This window comes from Pituophis catenifer, unplaced genomic scaffold, assembly GCF_029215685.1.
Source record: "Pituophis catenifer annectens isolate HBS135680 unplaced genomic scaffold, rPitCat1.0.hap2 SCAF_9, whole genome shotgun sequence".
Lineage (NCBI taxonomy): Eukaryota > Metazoa > Chordata > Lepidosauria > Squamata > Colubridae > Pituophis > Pituophis catenifer.
In genome coordinates, this window is record NW_027256889.1 from 7,344,335 (window position 1) to 7,365,106 (window position 20,772).

At 44.6% G+C, this 20,772-nt stretch overlaps 1 protein-coding gene across 1 annotated transcript; it reads left to right on the top strand.

Moving 5' to 3' along the window:
• The first annotated feature begins 686 nt into the window (after positions 1 to 686).
• LOC139321046 (sialic acid-binding Ig-like lectin 5) lies at positions 687 to 20,276 on the top strand. The gene is made up of 10 exons (XM_070949652.1): positions 687 to 786; positions 2,945 to 3,364; positions 5,362 to 5,415; positions 7,676 to 7,930; positions 10,135 to 10,200; positions 10,313 to 10,564; positions 11,895 to 12,227; positions 14,104 to 14,191; positions 15,794 to 15,914; positions 19,355 to 20,276. The coding sequence occupies exons 1-10, from the start codon at positions 687 to 689 to the stop codon at positions 19,556 to 19,558; spliced, it is 1,893 nt and encodes a 630-aa protein (XP_070805753.1). The 3' UTR covers positions 19,559 to 20,276.
• Positions 20,277 to 20,772: the final 496 nt, after the last annotated feature.

Consider the following 20,772-nt stretch of genomic DNA (forward strand, 5'->3'; position numbering starts at 1 on the left):
TCTGGTCCACGGGGCCACCCTAGAAACAGCAAAGGACTGGCCCACAGTGCTTCTGCCAGAAAAAATGGAGCTCAGGAGGGCCGTGTGCATCCCTCCCAGGCTCCGTTTTCAGACGCAATGGCCTCCTGTTGCCCTCTGCCAGTGAAAACAGAACTCATGTGTGAATGTATGTGTGTGTGAGAGAGAGCTCTGTTTTCACTGGCAGAGGGCAGCAGGAGGCTGTCGCGGCTGAAAACAGAGCTCGGGAGTCCGTTTTCGCTGACAGAACGCTCAGGCACCTGATATGAGTAACATCAAACTGGCCTCAACCACCCTGGCCTCCCCCACCCTGCCCCCCCCAAGCTCAAACACAAGACTGATGTGGCCCTCAATAAAATTGAGTTTGACCCTCACCCCCCCACCCCCCGCCTTAACTCATCCAATCTTACTGCCAAAATATTTCAGGTGAATCCTGTTAACTTTGCATGGCTAATCCATTCTGGTTAGGAGATGGTCTTGCTTAAGATAATTGAAACAACTTCTACCTTCCACCCCAACATGTTGGATCCACTTATGCTTCAAAGGGATCTCTGTGACAGGTTGCAAACATTTTTTTTTTTTTTGCTTCTTGTAAGTACACCAGGTCACACTGCTTCTCTTCCTGCTACAGAGCTCCTTCTTCCAAAGAAATATCAAGATAAAACAAGATGCCAGAAAATGAGAGCACTGATCGGATAAGGCTTCTTCCTTGTAAGAGAAATAAACTGTTTCTTTCTTTGGCAGCAATCTTGACCATTCTCTGCAAAGGTAAGTGCAATGTAGTAAAAGAAGAAAAAAAAATATGGAATTAAATATTATTGTCCAGTTGACATTGGGAGGGATAGGGTTCAACATATCTTTTTTTAAATTTATTTATTTGATTTATATGCCACCCTTCTCCAGAGACTCAGGGTGGCTTACAGTGCGTTAAGCAATAGCCTTCATACTTTTGTATATTTATACAAAGTCAGCTTATTGCCCCCACAAACTGGGTCCTCAATTTACCTACCTTAGAAAGGATGAAAGACTGAGTCAACCTTGAGCCTGGCGAGATTCGATCTTACTTTAATTGCAGACAGCTGGTGTTAAATTACAGTGCTTCTGTCTGTTGAGCTATCCAGGCTCCTGGTGGATAGAAGGTTGTTCTACTCTGATTTCAGTTTCCTTTGGAGCAGTGGTCTCCACTGTTGCACTGGAGAGTTGTGATGTTTCTATGAAATTTGGTTTATTTACAAATGCCTAAGTTGATCAGGAGCAACTTGTTTGTTTTGAGAAGCTAAGAACGATCAGCTTTGGTTAGGACTCAGATGAGATACCTCCGGAGAATACTAGGGCTATAAGGTAAATGAGAAACTGGCAATACTGTAGACAGAACTTCAACTGTGTAACCGAGACATAGATATAGAACAGGGGTGTCAAACTTGATTTCATTGAGGGCCGCATCAGGGTTGTGTTTGACCTTGGGGTGGGGGGTGGATGTGTGTGTGGCCAGGGTGGGTGTGGCCAGCTCGACATCACTTGTGTCGAGACGCCTGTGGTGGCCTGAGCGCTCTGCCAGTGAAAACAAGCACCCGAGATCCGTTTTCAGCTGCGATGGCCTCCTGCAACCCTCTGCCAGTGAAAAACGGGCTCCTGAGCTCCATTTTCGGCCACGACGGCCTCCTGCAACCCTCTGCCAGTGAAAAACGAGCTCCTGAGCTCCGTTTTCAGCTGCGACGGCCTCCTGCAACCCTCTGCCAGCGAAAAATGAGCTCCTGAGCTCCATTTTCGGCCACGACGGCCTCCTGCAACCCTCTGCCAGCGAAAAACAAGCTCCTGAGCTCCGTTTTCAGCTGCAACGGCCTCCTGCAACCCTCTGCCAGTGAAAAATGGGCTCCTGAGCTTCGTTTTCGGCTGCGACGGCCTCCTGCAACCCTCTGCCAGTGAAAAATGGAGATTGGGTAGCCCCGCAGGCCAGATCTAAGCACCCCACGGGCCGGGTGCATTTGACACCCCTGATATAGAACATTGTATTGGTTATTCCCAGACAGGGAGATCAGAAGATGGTTTATAAATAAAGGTAGTGAGAGATCCAGAAAATTCTTAGATAAGTTTCCAACAACTGGAGGTTGGTTACATTTTGGCTGCAGTCTTTACACATCTCTTGATTCACTCTGTCCTTTCCAACTGAGATGGTTTAACCATTTGGCAAAATTCACTTTTTATGAGTGAATTATAAGTTATGAGTTATAAGTGTCCAATTATGATTTTTTTTTCCTTGCATTTTCTTAAACCACAGAGAATCATTTCATTGTAGAGTTACATCTATTATTTATACTGCAATGGTGGCGCAGTGGTTAGAATGCAGTGTTGCAGACTGACCCTGCCCACAATCAGGAGTTCGATTCTAACTGGCTGAAGGTTGACTCAGCCTTCCATCTTTTCCGAGGTTGGTAAAATGAGGACCCAGATTGTTGTGGGCAATATGCGGACTCTGTAAACCACTTAGAGAAGGCTGTAAAGCTCTGTGAAACGGTATATAAGTCTAAGAGCTATTGCTATTATTGTCTTGGATACTTTGGCTGTATTGGACATAACATGGCAAACCCTAAACCTGGATTAATAATAGAGAATTGCTGCCTTTTTGTTACATACCATTTCCAAACACCAAAACTACACGGTGGCTTCTCAACAGTTGTTGTTGTTCACCAATATAGCCAGATAATGCCACAATATAGAGAATCCTAAACTGCTGAACAACATCTTTTCTTTCAATCTCTTGTTATGGTGGAGAGGGTGCGCAGATGGTCTCATCTTTTGGACGAGTTGACAATTTGTCGTGTTCTCCATTTTATGAGCTGGTCCTGCAAGAAACCTTAGGGGGTTTTCCAGTGTTTTCATTTAGGTTTTGTCTGTAACCAATTTTGTTTTGTTTTTCTTGGATCAGGAATCAGAACTCAAAAAGCGTGGAGGTATAGTATCACCGTGGACTCTTCTTTCTCCGTACAGCGTGGTCTCGCTCTTCATATTCCATGCCGGTTCACTTATGACCAGAGAGATCTGTCGAGAAGTGAAAAGATATTTGCTTATTGGTTTAAGTATCCGCCATATTCTTCCTCCTGTTATTTGCATTATGAAGTCTGCAAGCCTGTAGCTACCAACTACCAATATCCGACAGTCCAACATTCAGCCAAGGATCGCTTCTATTTATTAGGAGTTCCAGATCAAGGAGATTGCTCACTTGTCATCACGGATGCTCGCATAGAAGACGAAGGGCGATACTACTTGAGAATTGAGGGAAGCAGACAATTAAAATATTCTTTTCTCCCAGAAATGGAGCATACTTTACCTCATGTTCATGTGATAGGTAAGTAGTTTTCTGTTGTTGGATGAGTTATTTGTTTTGCTGTTTTGGTCTCTTTTATATTGTGAAGAGATCAGAAAAGGAGAACAGATATTCGGAGGTATCTATGTGTTGGGTGAAAAAAACAAGGTTGCCTCTGTGACTATGTGACTGAAGCCTCATCTTGTTTTAAAGTGCAATTACATGTTATCAAAAAGATGAGCCTTCGGTTACCTCTGGTGCCCGCCATTTTGCCTTTTTTTTTTGGACTTTCTTTCTTCCCCTCCTCCACTCTTTTGGAGGCCTGCAACTACAACGATGAGCAAACAACTGCTCCCTCTCCTTCCATCTTCCAATGTTGACCAGGATTGAAATGCTCCCGGTTCGGACCGGATCACCTGATCCGGTAGCGATGGCGGTGGGTGGTTCGGAGAACCAGTAGCAAAAATCCCTGCCCCCCCCACCATGCTCAGCTGAGTCGCATGATCATCAGAGGCTTTTTTTTAAAAAAAAAAACTTTTAAAAGCATTTTTTCTATAACCTCTTCCAACGAAAAAATGCTTTTAAAAGTAAAAAAAAAAAAGCCTCTGATGATCGCGCGGCTCAGCTGGGATCGTCAGAGGCTTTTCAAAGCATTTTTTTCTGCAACCTCTTGGCCGAAGAGGTGGTAAAAAAAATGCTTTGAAAAGTCTCTGACGATCCCAGCTGAGTTGCCTGATTGTCAGAGGCTTTTCAAAGCATTAGAAAAAATGCTTTAAAAAGTTTAAAAAAAAAAGTTGGCCACGCCCACCCAGTCACATTACCCCACCACCACCAAGCCACGCCCACAGAACCAGTAGTAACAAATTTTACATTACACCCCTGATGTTGATTCAGCAGAGGAAATAAATTAGGTTATATTCTGCCAACATTAAGAACCGAATTGCAATCTGTTGTTGTGGTCTCTTCTCATGCTTCTAAAGCAGAGGTCTCCAACCCTGGCAAATTAAAAACCTGTGGACTTCAACTCCCAGAATTCCCCAGCCAGCTGGCTGGGGAATTCTGGGAGTTGAAATCCACAGGTCTTAAAGTTGCCAGGGTTGGAGACTCCTGCTTTAAAAAGAGAGATATGTTACCTGGTGCCTTCCAGATATTCTGGGTTACAGCCCAGTGGTGGGTTGCTACCGGTTCTCCCCAGTTCTTGCGAACCGGTAGTGGAAATTTTGAATAGTTTGGAGAACCGGTAAATACCACCTCTGCCTGCCCCTGCCCCCAATCTATTCGCTGTCTCCCGAGTCCCAGCTGATCGGCTAGAAGGAAAAATTCAGGGCTCACTTGACAAAGAAGAGAAAAAAAAAACAAGGCACCTTAGCTTTAAATTGAGAAGCCAAGAAGCCTCCCAACTGATCGTCTAGAACCGATCTGCTCCTTGTAAATCGCTCGGTGGTGGTAAATTGGCAATTGAGGCCAAGCTGCCTGAAAGCGGTTTCCGATGCTCTCTGTGGTGGCAGCGCGGCAAAAACTGTTGAAACTCTTGCCGCGGCACTTCAAAGGACCGCCCTACAGCTGATCAGCGGTAAAAGGCAGTGTGCTCCAAAAACAAATGGGCAGACCGGTACGGTTCTGCAAGCAGTTAAAAGCCTGGTAGACCAGTACCTCTGCTAAATGCTAAAGAATTGTTTATCATATGATCATCAAACCACGCCCACAAAATAAGCCACGCCCACAGAACTGGTAGTAAAAAATTTTAGAACCCACCCCTGGTCAGAACCTGCTGGATTTCACCTCTGATGGGGAGATAACTAAGGGGGAAGGTGGGGAGAAGGGAAGAGTTAACCAGATGCTTCGGGCGTGAATAATCAGATTCGGCTTTGCTACGTTGTAACAGCTTGGCTTTAGTAAAATGTACTTTCACTACGGATGGAGTCGAGGGTCTTTCTTTTCTAAGTGGCCAAGTTGCGACAGCTGACCCTGTCTTCTATGAGCTTGCTGACCCTATATACCATCTTGGAACATTCACTTTTCCTTTTCTTGTGTTTCAGAACCACCCCAGAAAGTCACTATCACAGTGAACATTGAAGGCGCAGGATACTCCGGTGAGATTTCAAACCATGGATGTTTTTGCAGAGCCCTTCAGGCACAGTACAGAGGGCTGATTCTCTGCTCTGTTCCCAAATGTTCTTGCAAGCTTCTAACCTTCTCCCCTTTTATCTGATCCTTCCATAAGCAGCATCTCTTCCCCCCATTTTACCAGGTCGAGGTTATTTGCATTACTGTATTTTTCGGAGTATAAGACGCACCTTTCCCCCCCTAAAAGGGGGTGAAAATTTAGGTGTCTTATACACCAAATGTAGCCCCGCCCACCCACTGGCCCCCACCCTTTGGCCTCTGCCTCCCAGCAGTTTACCACCTTGCAGCAAGCAGCAGGAAAAAACAGCTCCTTTCAGCTTCAGCACAGTCTAATTAGCACAAATTGATTGGATCGGCCTCCTGACTCTCAGCTGTTTTGCGCAAGCCTCTGCTGCTTGCTGCAAGGAAGAAAATTGCTGGAGCAGATTTTTTTCCCCTTGTGCTAATCAAGCTATGCTGAAAACGAAAATGAAAGTAAAGCAGGCTGTTTGCTGTTTGCTGCAACGAGGCAAAATTGCTCAGAGGCAGAGGCAGAGGGAGATTTCTTTTTCTTCTTTTCCTCACCAACAAAGGTAGGTGCGCCTTATAGTCCGAAAAATATGGTATATATTTCATGAATGAAACCAAACAACCAAATATTCAATTATCTTGGTTTTCTGAAATTATCCATTATTCCATTATTCCTTGTCTGGCCTTCACCTGTTTTGGAAAACAGCTTGACCCCCTCCTCTCTGTGGCAGCTCCTCAAGTTTTGGAAGACAGCTGTCATATCTCCTCTGGTCCTTCTCTTCACTAGACTAGCCATGCCCAGTTCCTATAACCCTTCTTCATATGTTTTAGTCTCCAGTCCCCTAATCATCCTGGTTGCTCTCTTCTGCACTTTTTCTAGAGTCTCAACATCTTTTTTATAGTGTGGCAACCAAAACTGGATGCAGTACTCTAGGTGTGGTCTTACTAGGGCTTTATAGAGTGGTATTAGTACCTCACTTGATCTTGATTGTATCCCTCTGTTAATGCAATTTAGGATTGCATTAGTTTTTTTAGCTGCCGTTGCACGCTGCTGGCTCATATTTAGCTAGTTGTCCACTAAGACTTCAAGATCCCTCTCACAGTTACTGCTATTAAGCCTGGTTTCCCCCAGTTTATATGTGTGCTTTTGGTTTTTCTTACCTAAGTGTAGGTAAGAGTACTAGGCCTAAGATGCAATCTTGTAGCATCCCAACTGCTTATTTCTCTCCATGTAGACTTAGACCCATTAAGGACTACTTGTTGAGTATGATTTGTCATCCAGTTGAGAATCCATCTGGTGGTGAAGCTATCTATCCCACTTTTTTCTAGCTTATGAAGAAGTAGGTTGTGGTCTACTTTGTTGAATGCCTTGCTTAAGTCTAAGTATATTATGTCCACAGTATTTCGCTGGTCTACTAATTTAGTCACTATGCTGAAGAATGAAATAAGATTGGTTTGGCATGATCTGTTTTTAACAAACCCGTGCTGACTGCTAGTTATTACTTTACTCATTTCTAGGTGTTGGCAGATCTGTTTTTTTATGATCTTTTCCACTATCTTCCTGAGTATTGATGTTAGGCTGATTGGTCTGTAGTTTCCTGGGTCTGTTTTTTTTTCCTTTTTTGAAGATGGGAACCACATCAGCTCTTTTCCAGTCCTCTAGTAGTTCCCCACTATTCCAGGATTTTTGAAAGATGTGGTCCAATGGTTCTGAGATGACATCTGCCAGTTCCTTTAGAACCCTGGGATGTAATCCATCAGGTCCTGGTGATTTGTATTCATCAAGATCAGACAGGTGTTCTCTTGCTATTTTTTTTGCTTATTTTAACTTTTATTTCCATAACATACAGTTATGTTTCTGGTAGGTTGGGCTATAGTTTCTTTTTGCATGAAGACCGATGCAAAGAATGAGTTAAGCAGCTCTGCTTTCTCTCTGCTGTCTGTTACTTCCTTGCCATCTTCTCTCTTTAGTGGACTGACTGTTTCCTTGATTTTTTTCTTGTTATTTATATGTTGGAAGAAACTTTTTTTTTTTTTGTTATCTTTGACTTTTGTTGCAAGTCTACGTTCATTCTGAGCCTTTGCTTTCTTGACTTCATCTTTGTAGATTCTGGCGGTCTGCTGATATCCTGCCTTACTTATGTGACCCTCTTTCCATTTTTTGTACTTGTCCTTTTTGTCTTTCATTCCCTGACTGATGCTTCTAAATGCTTGCAGGCTCAGGAAAGGAAAGGAAAGAGGAACTCAACCCTGTGATAGCCAAGGAAGGAAACACTGTCAACCTGATGTGTGCTGCTGATGGTAGACCAACGCCCAACCTATCCTGGATGAAGGAGAACCAGAAAATTGGTGAACCCACGCCTTACCTTCAGCTGCGTGAAATTGGACCAGAGGATGCTGGAAAATACCAGTGCCTGGCAAATCAGCAGAACAGATCAACCATCAAGACGATGGTTGAACTGATTGTCCAGTGTAAGATTTACTACTTGTTGGGTTATGCAGCTGAAAACACTCATCCACTATAGCTTGACTTACAGTCATCCAGCAAACATTCCCATTTCATCTGGTGCAGCAGCACATGGTCAATATGTCCCTACCCAGGTGAATCTTCCGCTAATGGAGGTCTCCACAAAGGTGTGCGGATGTGAATGCCTACTGTTCATCTAGGTCGGGGTGTCAAACTCGATTTCATTGAGGGTCACATCAGGGTTGTGTTTGACCTTGGGGGTGTGTGGCCAGAGAGGCATGGCCAGCTCAATGTCACTTGTGTCGGGGGCACCTGTGATGGCCTGAGTGCTCTACCAGTGAAAACAGGCTCCTGAGCTCCATTTCCAGCTGTGATGGCCTCCTGCAACCCTCTGCCAGCGAAAATGGAGCTCCATTTTCGCTGGCAGAGGCACTGCGGCAGGGACGGGTTCTAAATTTTTTTACTACCGGTTCTGTTGGCATGGCTTATTTTGTGGGTGTGGCTTGGGGGGGTTAATGTGACTGGGTGAGCGTGGCTAACTTTTTTTTTTTAACTTTTAAAAGCATTTTTTTTCTACAACCTTAAGAGGTTGCAGAAAAAAATTCTTTTAGAAGCCTCTGACGATCAGGCAACTCAGCTGGGATCGCCAGAGCATAAAAGCATTTTTTCGGCCGAAGAAGTTGTAGAAAAAATGCTTTTAAAAGTAAAAAAAAAAAAATAGGGACCACCTTTGGTGGGAAGGAAACAGCGTTCCATGCGCCTTTGGCGTTTAGTCCTGCTGGCCACATGACCACGGAGATGTCTTCAGACAGCGCTGGCTCTTTGGCTTTGAAACGGAGATGAGCACCGCCCCCTAGAGTCGGGAACGACTAGCACATATGTGTGAGGGGAACCTTTACCTTTACCTTTAATAAGGAATTCTAAGAAAGTTGCCATAAGCATCAGTGCTCAAACTACATTTTTCCTTTCTTAAAAACATTTCAGTTGCAACTCCCTTTTACCACAAAAGAACAGGCACACTTTTGAGGGGATGCAACGATTGTATAAACTGTGGAAAGGAATATGGGCGTGGTGTCTTATTTCCTAAAATAAAAGTTGAGCAAGGAAAGCTGGACCTGTTTGCACAATATATTTTTCTGCTCTGCTGCCTTCAAACCCTTTTCTTTCAGTTTTTGGTCTGCTTTACTTTGGAGAGATATCTATATACCAATCTATTCTCTTCTCTTCTATTTTGAAGGCTGGGGGTGATGGAAATTATAACTCAAAGTATTGGGGGAAGATACAAGATTAGAAAAGGCTGCCTCAGGGGAAAATGAAGATTATTTCCCCGCCCCCCCCCCCCCGCCTACTTCATTCTACTTCATTCTCTTTCCTCACTTCCCTCCTGCAAACAACGAGGCAAATAACAATATGAAAGGAATACATGATGTCCCATTCAGGAAATGTTTACAATGAAGGATGCAGGAAATATAGTCAGTAACTCAGAAATGGGTATTTTGTTGTCGGGGTGCTGGGCTGATGGAATGGGACAACTGGCCACGGCCACATTGTCGTGGCCACTTCACTGCCACCCCCCATTCCAGCTGACCCAGTGCGATCCTGCCACCTTGGTGAAGTGTCTGCAACAAGGTCGCCATGACCAATTGTTGGCCATGGCCAATTGTCCCAGTCCAGGGGTCGGCAACCTTAAACACTCAAAGAGCCACAAAGGTCCTAATCGGAAGCCCCTGTTCAATTCTGGAGCCGACTGGAAGTCCAGTTCCCGCATCATAGAGTCTCCTCCTAGCATGGCGTCCTTTTTCCTCTACCTGTCCTAACCGAAATCCCTATCAAATGTGGAGCCGACCAACAACAGGGAGCCGCAGCATAGGGATGAAAGAGCCACATGTGGCTCCAGAGCCACAGGTTGCTGACCCCTGTCCTAGACCCCTGTGCAGAAAAGTACAGAATTCACACAGTTTGAATCCTTTATTTCGAACTTCCGACTCCTCATTCTGGAGTTCTTTAGAAAAGCCATGAAAATTCAGCTCTTCACCTTTTGGTAAGAGAAAGTGAGACCCCTCATTTCATCACACGTGTCATCTACTGACCATAAACTCCGAAGCAATCTTTAAGAGGCTCTGTCTTGCAGGCCAGAGGTCTTACCCTTCTTCTCCACAAAAGCTTTTCTCTCATGAAGTTTGATATGGTTGTTTTCTTTTTCCCCCAGATCGTCCAAGGATGCTGGTTTTCAACACCACCCAAACTCACAGAAGAGGCTCCATACTCACTCAAGGTACATTAGGGTGCAACTACGAGCAGGATTCCTCACTTTTCTGAAGGATGCCACCTGCTGGCTTGACCAAGGCTCTTTCATGGAAATGATGGATGCTTTTCTCTGGTTTCAGGTTGCTCCAAGGAGCTGTCCAGTGTGTCTGAGTGGACAGCCGAAGTAGGTGACTCATTGGAGCTGCTCTGCAAAGCAGATAGCAATCCTCCAGCCACAACAAGTTGGGCGAAAAGGGACGGTCGCTTGCAGAAGCCTCCAGATAACCAATTGAGACTGACCAATCTGACAGTTGAAGATGAGGGTGTCTATGTGTGCAAAGCTAAAAATGGGCTTGGCAATGTTGAGGGAACCTTCCGGCTCTATGTGACATGTGAGTGAACCATAATCCTCTAGAAGGCACTTCCTTCTAGAGCAGTGATGGTGAACCTTTTTGGCACTGAGCGTCTTCAGGTTTCCAGCAAGCGCATGTGTGCTGGCAAGCTGGTCTTCGTGCATGCCGGAGCATTAAAAACCCAAAGCTCAGTTGGCTGGCATATGCATGCCTGGTTTTTGGCCATTTTGGGGCTGTTTTTGGGCTGTTTTCTGGTGCTTCGGTGCCCACGAAGACCAGCTGGCCAACACGCGTGCCCACAGAGATGTGTGCCAGAAACCAGAAGAGCAGCTGGCGATGGTGCGCATGCCCACAGAGAGGGCTCTGCGTGCCACCTCTGGCACACGTGCCATAGGTTCACCATCACAGTTCCAGAAGGAAGATATTAAAGCTGTAGATTGCTTGAGCTATAGGATATTTCTCATCCTTGGCAGAAAACCAGTCCTAGATTCAGTTGAGCTGAAGAGAGAGAGAATTGAAGAGAGATACCACAAGCCAAGTAGGACATTCATAATGAGGGAGGTGAGATGAAGGTTGAAGACCTATTATAGAACACTGAGACTCTTATCAGTGATACTTTTGTCACCATGACAGTCCGTTTTTCCTACGTTTGGAAAAAAATGTGTCACCGTTTTCCTTTTCATGCCGAGATGCCAAAGTCTTGCAAATCTGCTACGAAGTCTTTGCTGAGGTCTGCCAGCAGACTGCGGAGCTGCTGAGTCGGACAGTGAGGAGGCTGGGGAGGACAATGGGCCAGTCCTGGAGTCAGGGGAAGGCCCGGACGAGGGCTCTGCATCAGAGGCAGAGATAGGGCCAGGGCCATCTGGGAGCAATGCACGGACTCCGGAGCCTCCAGAGGCGGATAGCAGAGAGGCAGAGGAACAGGAGGAGCCTGTTCCTAGTGCACGCATGCGAAAGAGCTGCCAGAAGGCAAGAGCAGCTAAAGCAAAAAGGACGACTCAGGAGTAAGGCCAGGAGATGATTGGCCCCTCCCAGAAGGCTTAAAAGAGCAGCAACGGCTCTTGGGATCTTTGTAGGAAAGCAACGTTGCTACATTTGTTTCTTGTCAGCATCTCTTGCTTCTGAACTTTTGCCAAGAAAAGCCTTTGGCAGGGTGCCAAAGAAGACAAAGGTTGGTGATAAGGCCGAAGGACTGTTTACGAAGAATTTGTGTTGGACTTAATTTGGACTAAGCTGAGAATGAAGTAATTCTCAGCTGTTCTAATAAAATATGTTTGTTTAAGACTGATTGTGTCTGGTAATAACTACTTGGGCCTAAGTCACAACAGTCTTAATGTTTGAACAACATGGCTCTTTTGCTCTTTTCCAGATGCCCCAAAGCTCAGCGGAAACCCCCAGAAAAATACAACGTGTTATTATCATGACAATGGTTTCCTGTGTACTTGTACCTTGCATGCTAAGCCACCTCCCCAGATCGAGTGGGAGGTAGATGGGGAGAGGATAACTGAGGAGAGCAGGAGAAGAGGAAACTGGACAGTCGAAGTTTCAGTCAAGATGAATGAGGTCACCAGTACCTTAAACTGGACTGGCAGCCTGGATAGAGCTCATAATATTATCTGCATGGGGAGCAATTCTTATGGAATCCAAAGCATGCAATTCCTGTTGAATGCCAAGAGAGACTCAACTTCAGAATCTTCTATAGGTAAGGAACTCCATCAGGTGCGTGTAAGGATATGTGGGAATTACCTTGAAAAGTAGAAGGAAAATCCACAGTCCAGACCAGGGATCAGACACCTGCAGCTTTGGAGCCACAGATAGCTCTTTCACCCCTCTGCTGCAGCTCCCTGTCACTCAAAAGAGGCGTCACAACTGCCAATGTGCAACACCTGCCGGCACGTGATTTATTGAGCTTTTCAACTCCTGGTATGCCAACCATGGATAAATCCAAGAAAGGAAAAGTTTCAGAAGAAAACAGAAGGTTTAATTCAACTACATATGCTAGTTTTGTGGCCGCTCAAGAAATAGTCAGGCACGGGAAGGGTTTTTGTGGCTCCCGGTGGTTTCTTTTCTGTGGGAAACGGCTCCAAATGGCTCTTTGAGTGGTTAAGGTTGCAGACCCCTGGCCTAGACAATAAGAGCTCTGGTGGTGCAAGTGGTTAAAATGCAGTATTGCAGGATAACTCTGCCAATAGCCTGGAGTTCGATCCTGATGGGCTCATGGTTGACTCAGCCTTCCATCCTTCTGAGGTCGGCAAAATGAGGACCCAGATTGTTGGGGACAATGCTGACATTGTAAATTGCTCAGAGAGGTCTATAAAACACTATGGAGAGGTATATACTGTAATTCTAAATGCTATTGTTATTGCTAAACAATGGTCTGATAAATGAAACATGACTCCTAAAGAAAGAGGAGAAAACATCTCAGAAAAGACTCTCCCTGGTTTTTGGGAGAAAAATTTAAGAAGGGGAGAGGTCGTTTCAAGCTTGCAAGTTTCAGTTACTGGTAGCCCTTGATTTACAATTAACAATTGGGACCAGAATTTCCATTGCTATGGATAAGTGAGTCACACCCAATTTTATGACCAGCCTGTTGTTTTTTTGCAACAGTTGTTAAGCAAATCCCTGCGGTTGTTAAGTGAATCACACAGTTGTTAAGCAAAACTGGCTCCCCCCCTCATTGATTTTGCTTATCAGAAGCCAACTGGGAAGATCGCATACGGCGATCACATGATATTGGGGTGTTGCAGTTGTCCTAAAATACATCCCGGTTGCAAAGTGCCAAGATTTTGATTCTGTGATCGTGGGGAAGCCATGATGGTTGTTAAGTGTGAGGACCACTTCTAACTCACTTTCTTCAGTGCCAGTGTCACTTGGAAAGGTCCCCGAATGGATGGTTGTAAAACAAGGACTATTTATAATGATTCCTATCTGTTTCCTTCAAGGCAGGGGTGGGCTGCTGGGGGTTCGCAGGGGTTCAGAAGAACCTCTAGCTAAGATTCTGTGCAGTTTGGAGAACCCCCAAATCCCACTTCTGGCTGGCCCCGCCCACCCCGCCCCTCCCAGGAGTCCCCATGTGGCCCGTTTTGGATGCAGGTAAGTGCAGGGTGCGCATGGAGGCTCAGGGAGGATGAAAAACGGACCTACCGGAAGTTCAGGAAGGCCGGAAACTTGCCTTCCCGAACTTCCGGTAGGCCCATTTTCGGACTCCAGAGGATATCCGAAGCCTGGGGAGGTAGTTTTCGCCCTCCTGGAGGCTCGAGGAAAGCCTCCAGAGCCCGGGGAGGGCAAAAATGCCCCCCCGCCATGGTGCAGGAGGCCAACTAGGCCACGACCACCCAGCAACCGGCCAGAGAACCTCTTGCTAAAATTTTTGAAGCCCATCCCTGCTTCAAGGTCATCACTCTGATTCTCCACAGTCTTGGGAACAGAGCCTTCCTCTGTCTCCAAGCTGTGCGGTCTTAGGAACTAGACTTCCTAATTTCCTAAAATTTCTTACCAAATGATTACCAGAAGAACCAGATTACCTAATTCCCCAGGGTGGATTTTCCACAAAGGTCTTGGTTTATTTATTGTTGCAGGAAAATCTAATAAGGCTTTGTTCATTGCTGGGCTCTGTGGAATTTTTCTGGGAGCTGGAATCTTCATGTTGTGCTTATTCCTGATCAGGTGAGTTTCTCTCCACATCATGCTTGCTTGATTACTATCACTAAGCTACTCCCGAGTAGGGTATCTATAATAGTGCTGAAAACTTTCTGCTTGACTCCAGATGTTCAGCCTAAACTACCCATCTGTCATTGTTACATTTGGGAAGAGCCAAAGTATGATCTATCCCTCTATGGTGACACTATCTGAATCTTTAGTATTTATAAAGTATGTACAAAGACATAAGACCCCAACCCAATATTATTACGATTTCAAATAAATGGAGTGTTGCATTGTTGTGGGAAGGAAATGCATCATTAATAAGAGAAAGGGACGGAAAAATGATGGATGTAAACCGATTACGGAATTGACACAAGCAAAAAGGTAGGGATTAAGAGATCAGCTTTAGGAGGAAAAAATGGAGAAGCTGATGGCTTCTTACCCGTGGTGAAATGTAAAATTTGTTACTACCGGTTCTGTGGGCGTGGCTTGGTGGGGGTAATATGGTGGGGGGTAATATGACTGAGTGGGTGTGGCCAACTTCTTTTTTTTTTAACTTTTAAAACCATTTTTTCTACAACCTCTTCGGCTGAAGAGATTGTAAAAAAAAATGCTTTTAAAGCCTCTGACGATCCCAGTTGACTTGCCTGATCGGCAGAGGCTTTTTTCCCTTTTAAAAGGAAGGCCGAAGTGGTTGTAGAAAAAAATGCTTTTAAAAGCCTCTGATGACCCCAACTGAGCCGCGCGATCATCAGAGGCAATTGTTTTACTTTTAAAAGCATTTTTTTTGGCCAAAGAGGTTGTAGAAAAAATGCTTTTAAAAATAAAAAAAGAAAGCCTTTGATGATTGCGCGGCTCAGCTGGGCATGGGGGGGGGGCAGGGATTTTTGCTACCGGTTCTCCGAACCACCCGCCTCCATCGCTACTGGATCGGGTGATCCGGTCCAAACCGGGAGCATTTCACCCCTGCTTCTTACTCTGGAATAACTGTTGCTGTAGCAATGGATTACTCTCAGATGTGGTCTGCATCTGGTTCACACTGGTTCAAGTGAACCGGTTGTTACATTTTTTACTGGTTCAGAGAACTGGCTAATCCCCCCTCTGGCTGGCCTCGCCCCACCCCACCCCACCACGCCCCTCCCAGAAGACCCCCTGCATGCCCTGTTTTGGATTCCAGGATAGTGCAGGAGGCCATCCAAGCCCAAAATAGGGTGTAGGGGGGCACGCAATGCCCCCATGCCCCATTTTGGGCCTGGAACTCTAGTAATAGAGGTTGAGTTAGATCGGGGTCCTTAAACTCTTTAGTTCATCAACCCCTTGATGAAGTTTCTAATTGCTCATTAGCCCCCAAGCATTTATTATTATTATTATTATTATTATTATTATTATTATTATTATTATTATTATGTAATAAATATACAAAAATATAGCAATAACTTCTCAGATAATCCTATAGCACTATTAGTTAAAGGAGTGTTGATTACCCCTTGGATACTCCCATCAGCCTTTGGGATTAATGTCAATCACTTTGGGGAACCCTGAATTAAATTATTTCCTAGGTCCCATCCATTTTATGACTCCATGGATCTATAATAACCTAATGTTGTCCTACTGAATTCCTGCCAGGGTTTTTAAGCAGAAGAAAGCAATTCTCGAAGCTAGCCATGTCGAAGGAATCTCTTCTGGAAGAGAACCTCAGGAGAAACCCAAGAATTCCAGCCATATCTACAGCAACGTTTTTCCGATGGTAGGCTTCATATGTAGCTTTGCTATTCTCTGTCTCTTCATCTGGAGAAGGAAAGGAAGGAAGGAAGGAAGGAAGGAAGGGAGGAAGGAAGGAAGGAAGGAAGGAAGGAAGGAAGGAAGGCAAGGCAAGGCAAGGCAAGGCAAGGCGGAAGAATAGAATAGAATAGAATAGAATAGAATAGAATAGAATAGAATAGAATAGAATAGAATAGAATAGAATAGAATAGAATAGAATACAATACAATACAATACAATACAATACAATACAATACAATACAATACAATACAATAGGTTGGCCAAGTGTGATAGACACACAAGGAATTTGTCTCTGGTGCATAAGCTCTCAGTGCACATGCAAAACAACAAAGTAATAATAATCATAAAAGTGATACCAATAAGAGAAGTTAGTGGAACAGATGAGAAGGATAAAAGTAAAACAGCCATACTACATGGGTAAAAATACTTAGACCTAAGACAGTACTGTGGGAATTAGATGTTCAGCAGAGTGATGGCACTAGGGAAAAAAAATACTCTCTCTGTGTTTAATTGTTTTGGCACGCAATGCCCTGTAGCATCATCCCGAGGGAAGGAATTTATGTCCAGGATGTGAAGGGTCTGTAGATATTTTCTCAGCCTTCTTTCTGACCTGTGCAGTTCACAGATCCTCATCTTAGTCAGTTGGAGTCAGCAAACCACCGGAAAGCATTTGCCCCCGTGCAGTGCCATGCGCTTCCATCGGCCGTCCTGTACGGCAAGTGTAAAAGGATACCATTCATGGGAAGACTCTGTCCCTGTGGCTCAGGAGAGGTGGAGACTGTGGGTCACATGCTCCTTAGATGTTCCTTTTATACGGAGATTAGGAAAAAACATATTCTGCCAATAACTGCTAGGTATCCCGGCTATTCCGACATTACCTATCTTCAGTGCAGGGATGGGTTCTACTTACTGCCACTACCGGTTCGCAATGACTGCACGTGCATTCTGCACATGCACAGATTGTCCATGATGACATCCAGCTGGGTAGGCAGAGCCTCCCGCCGCCGTTACTCCTGGTTCACAAGAACCGGACCGAACCGGAGCAACCCACCACTGCTTCAGTGGCTGCTTAAAGACAAACAGCCCATAACTACAGCTCAGATGGCTAGATTTTGTGCCGCAGCACTGGAGATTTGAAGCAAACACACGTCTTCTCCACCACACTGATGATACATAACAATTGGGGCAAACCCTTTGCACTGTTTAGTCATTTCCCTTTTAGCGTTGAACCGACAACAGGCCACACAGTTTAGGGATTGCAACTATTGTATAGTCAGATCGTGAATAATTGACACTGGATTTTATTATAGATTTTAGTTGTTATTTATTATTTTATACTAGAAGTTTAAGTGTATAGATACTGAGTGCTTTTATTTGTTCTGGTCTCTAGTCTAAGAGTGTAATAATTTTGTTGTTGTTGTTGTTGTTGTTGTTGTTGTTGTTGCAAAAGGTCCTCAATGGAAGGCAGGATGCTTGAAATGAAACCTTAGCGATGGATTTCATCACTATTTGATCTGACCTAGGCTTCCTTAGAAAGTATACAGCACAATCTTAGTCCCGGCAAACCTCTTTAATTCATATGGCTGTGAATTACTGTCATTCCCAGTCCGAAAGGCTTCTCAAACAGTCTTTCAGGGGAGTGTTTAGAAACACCCACCTTATCCCCCTTGCAATGCTGCCAGAGAACTAATTGCTACACGCAAGGCAAGGCCAAACTTGGCACAGAGTCAAACAGAACTTTACCGACCAGATGAACTAATTGCTTCCTGCAAAAGCTCATGTCCCATTTGCTTCTCTTTTATGTCTTATGGGAGGGGCCAATCATCTCCAAGCCTTACTCCCAAGTCGACCCCATTTTCTTAATTGTTCCTGTCTTCTGGCAGCTCTGCCTATGTGCACACTGGGAACAGGCTCACACTGTTCTTCTGCCTCGCTGATGTCAGGCTCCTGAGACTCTGGAGGCAGCAAAGAACTACCAGTGGGCCTTGGCCCCCTCTCTGCCTCCAACTCAGAGCCCTTGTCTGAGCCTTCCCCAGACTCCAGGATTGGCTCATGTTCCTCCTCAACCTCCTCACTGTCCGAATCTGCTGCCAGCTCTGCTGGCCTCTGGCGGGCCACAACACTATCTTCTGGCACTCTATTCCAAATTACGGATCCATTTTTAAGAGTGCAAAATGATTGTTCAAGGAATCTGGTCAAAATCAAACCTAACAAAAAAACACATTTCCTTTCTGTAGCTGGTTTTTCTTTTCTGTTCATAGAAAACCAGTTCTTGCTGTCCTAAAAGATCCTAAGTAAGGGAATTTCAAAAGCTGACAAAACATTGTTGTTGTAATCCTTTCATCAAAAGCCAGTGTGGCATGTTTTTTTTTGGGTCAAGCTGTAATCCTTCCTTAAATATAGCTGGCCAGAAGAGTTCATTATGTTTATGGCATTTGTAAGGAATCTTTATATTGGCCAAAAAAACCATCCAAACAACCTTTGTGTAAAGATACATTAAAAAGACAATGTATTGAAAAGGGAACCCAAATAACTAAATCCGCAAGCTTATGTCCATTAGTCTTTCCTGAAATCATATAGATTCCTGGTATTTAAAAAAATGTAAAAAAAAAAATATATAGTAAATTCCTTCAGGTTTGGAATGAGCTAATTAAAAGAAAAAGAAATATATTTCTTTTTTTAAAAAAATTGACTTCTTTTCAGTTCTAACTTCTTTGGGGCATGTTGTTATGCTGCTGAGACCCCAAATGTTGCCCATGGCCTAAATTAACCCAGTTTTGAGGAAACTGAGGCACTGACACTTTTGTGTGCCATATGTCAATGAGTCAGGTGTAGCTATTATTATTTTTTCACTGTCATCTTAAATATGCCGCCATCAAGCACTCTCAGGAAGGGAGAAAAAGAATACAGATAATCCTCCGTTTACAGCTATTTGTTTAGCGACTGTTTGAAGTTACAGAATTGCTGAACGAATGATAGTTACAATTGGTCCTCTGAATGATGGCTTGTCCCAGCACCCCTGTGATCACGTGAACAGAATCCTGGGTGCTTGGCAGAAATTCACTTACCTTGCCTACTGGTTCACAAATTTGAGCACGCATGCGCCACCTCTACACATGCGCACGGCCTTCTGCGCATGTGCAGTGCTCGCGCATTATGTCTGGGCAGGTGGGCAGAGCCTCCCGCCGGTTTGCCTGATCCGGAGAGAACCGGCTGAATCCCACCACTGGAACAGCCTGAATCTCCTGATTTCCTGGGCACTTGACCTAAGCTACTAAGCAAATTTCTCTCCCATTTCTTTGTTGTTTGTGTCCAACAATCAGTTAGAAAATAAGGTGAGAACAAGGGGAGAAAAGGTTTTTTTTTTTTATCCTCTTTTCCAAAACATTGTTCCTTTCTTTCAGGGTCCAAGGTTGTCCCCAGCCGATAAGCCAAAACCTGCTGGAGAAAGGAAGCCTAAAGTACCCCAGGTGTCTACCGTTCCAGCCCCAAGGAGATCAGAACCACCTGAATTGCAGTATGCAGCCCTAAATTTCAAGCCGAAAAGTAAAGGTGTTCCAGACTTAAGTGACGACAATATGGAATATTCACCGATCCAAAGAAAATAAAGTCCTTGGAAGTGAGTGTGTTCGCTTTTGAAAAAACGGGAGAGAAAGAGGATTGACAGTTTTTCGAACTTCAGTGCTGACTCCTGAAGATACCAGGGAAAGTCAAGAAATAAATCATCAAACAAATCAGCCCGTCATTCAAGCCACAAGTAATCAGGCTCACATTATCTATTTCACACCCATTATAAGAAGACCTGAGACTAAGACGCTGAGCTTATCAATCTAAAGGTCGGCAGTTCAGCAGTTCGAGTCCCTAGTGCTGCGTAACAGGGTGAGCTCCCGTTACTTGTCCCAGCTTCTGCCAACCTAGCAGTTCGAAAGCACGTAAAAAATGCAAGTAGAGAAATAGGGACCACCTTTGGTGGGAAGGTAACAGCGTTCTATGCACCTTCGGTGTTTAGTCATGCTGGCCACATGACCACGGAGACGTCTTCGGGGAACCTTTACCTTTACCTATAAGAAGACCCAGCTCTCTGAAAAAGGCTGTAATGCTGGGAAAGGAGGAAGGAAAGAGAAGAAGAGGATAACCAGCAGCAAGGGGGACGGATTCGGTTATAAGTGGCAATGGGGCTACCTAAGGACCAAGTTAGGGACAGATCATCCTGGAGAAAATTTACCTGTGTGATTGCTAAGAATTGACACTGACTTGATGATACATAATTAATCGATCATTCCTAAGAAACACCACATGTAATGAGGATAAGGCTACTAGATCAAAACTGTAATAATTCATCCACGCATACATACATACATATTGTACATATATACATACTACTACTAAAACATTTGTGTCTCTTTGTCTCTATATTTCCATTGGGTGAAATGGTGCATAGTTTTGGAACCATGGTACTTCAAATGGCCTAACTTACAGAATGGGTCCAAAATCCAGGACCCAAGACTCCCTGTAGGCGTGAAATTTGACAAACGTGTGGCTGCTGCACCACCGTGCTGTTAACCAAAGGTTCAGTAGACTGGCCTCCTCCTTTGGCTTTGGAATGGGTCAACTCACTTTGGCCAACTCACCGTGACCAATTTGTCATGACCAACTCGCCACAATATGCCGTAGCCATATCATTTCAGAACACTGGTTGTCCAATGTCTTCTTAAAATCCTCCAGTGTTGGAGCATCCACAACTTCTGGAGGCAAGTTGTTCCACTGATTAATTGTTCTCACTGTCAGGAAATTTCTGCTTAGTTCTAGGTTGCTTCTCTCC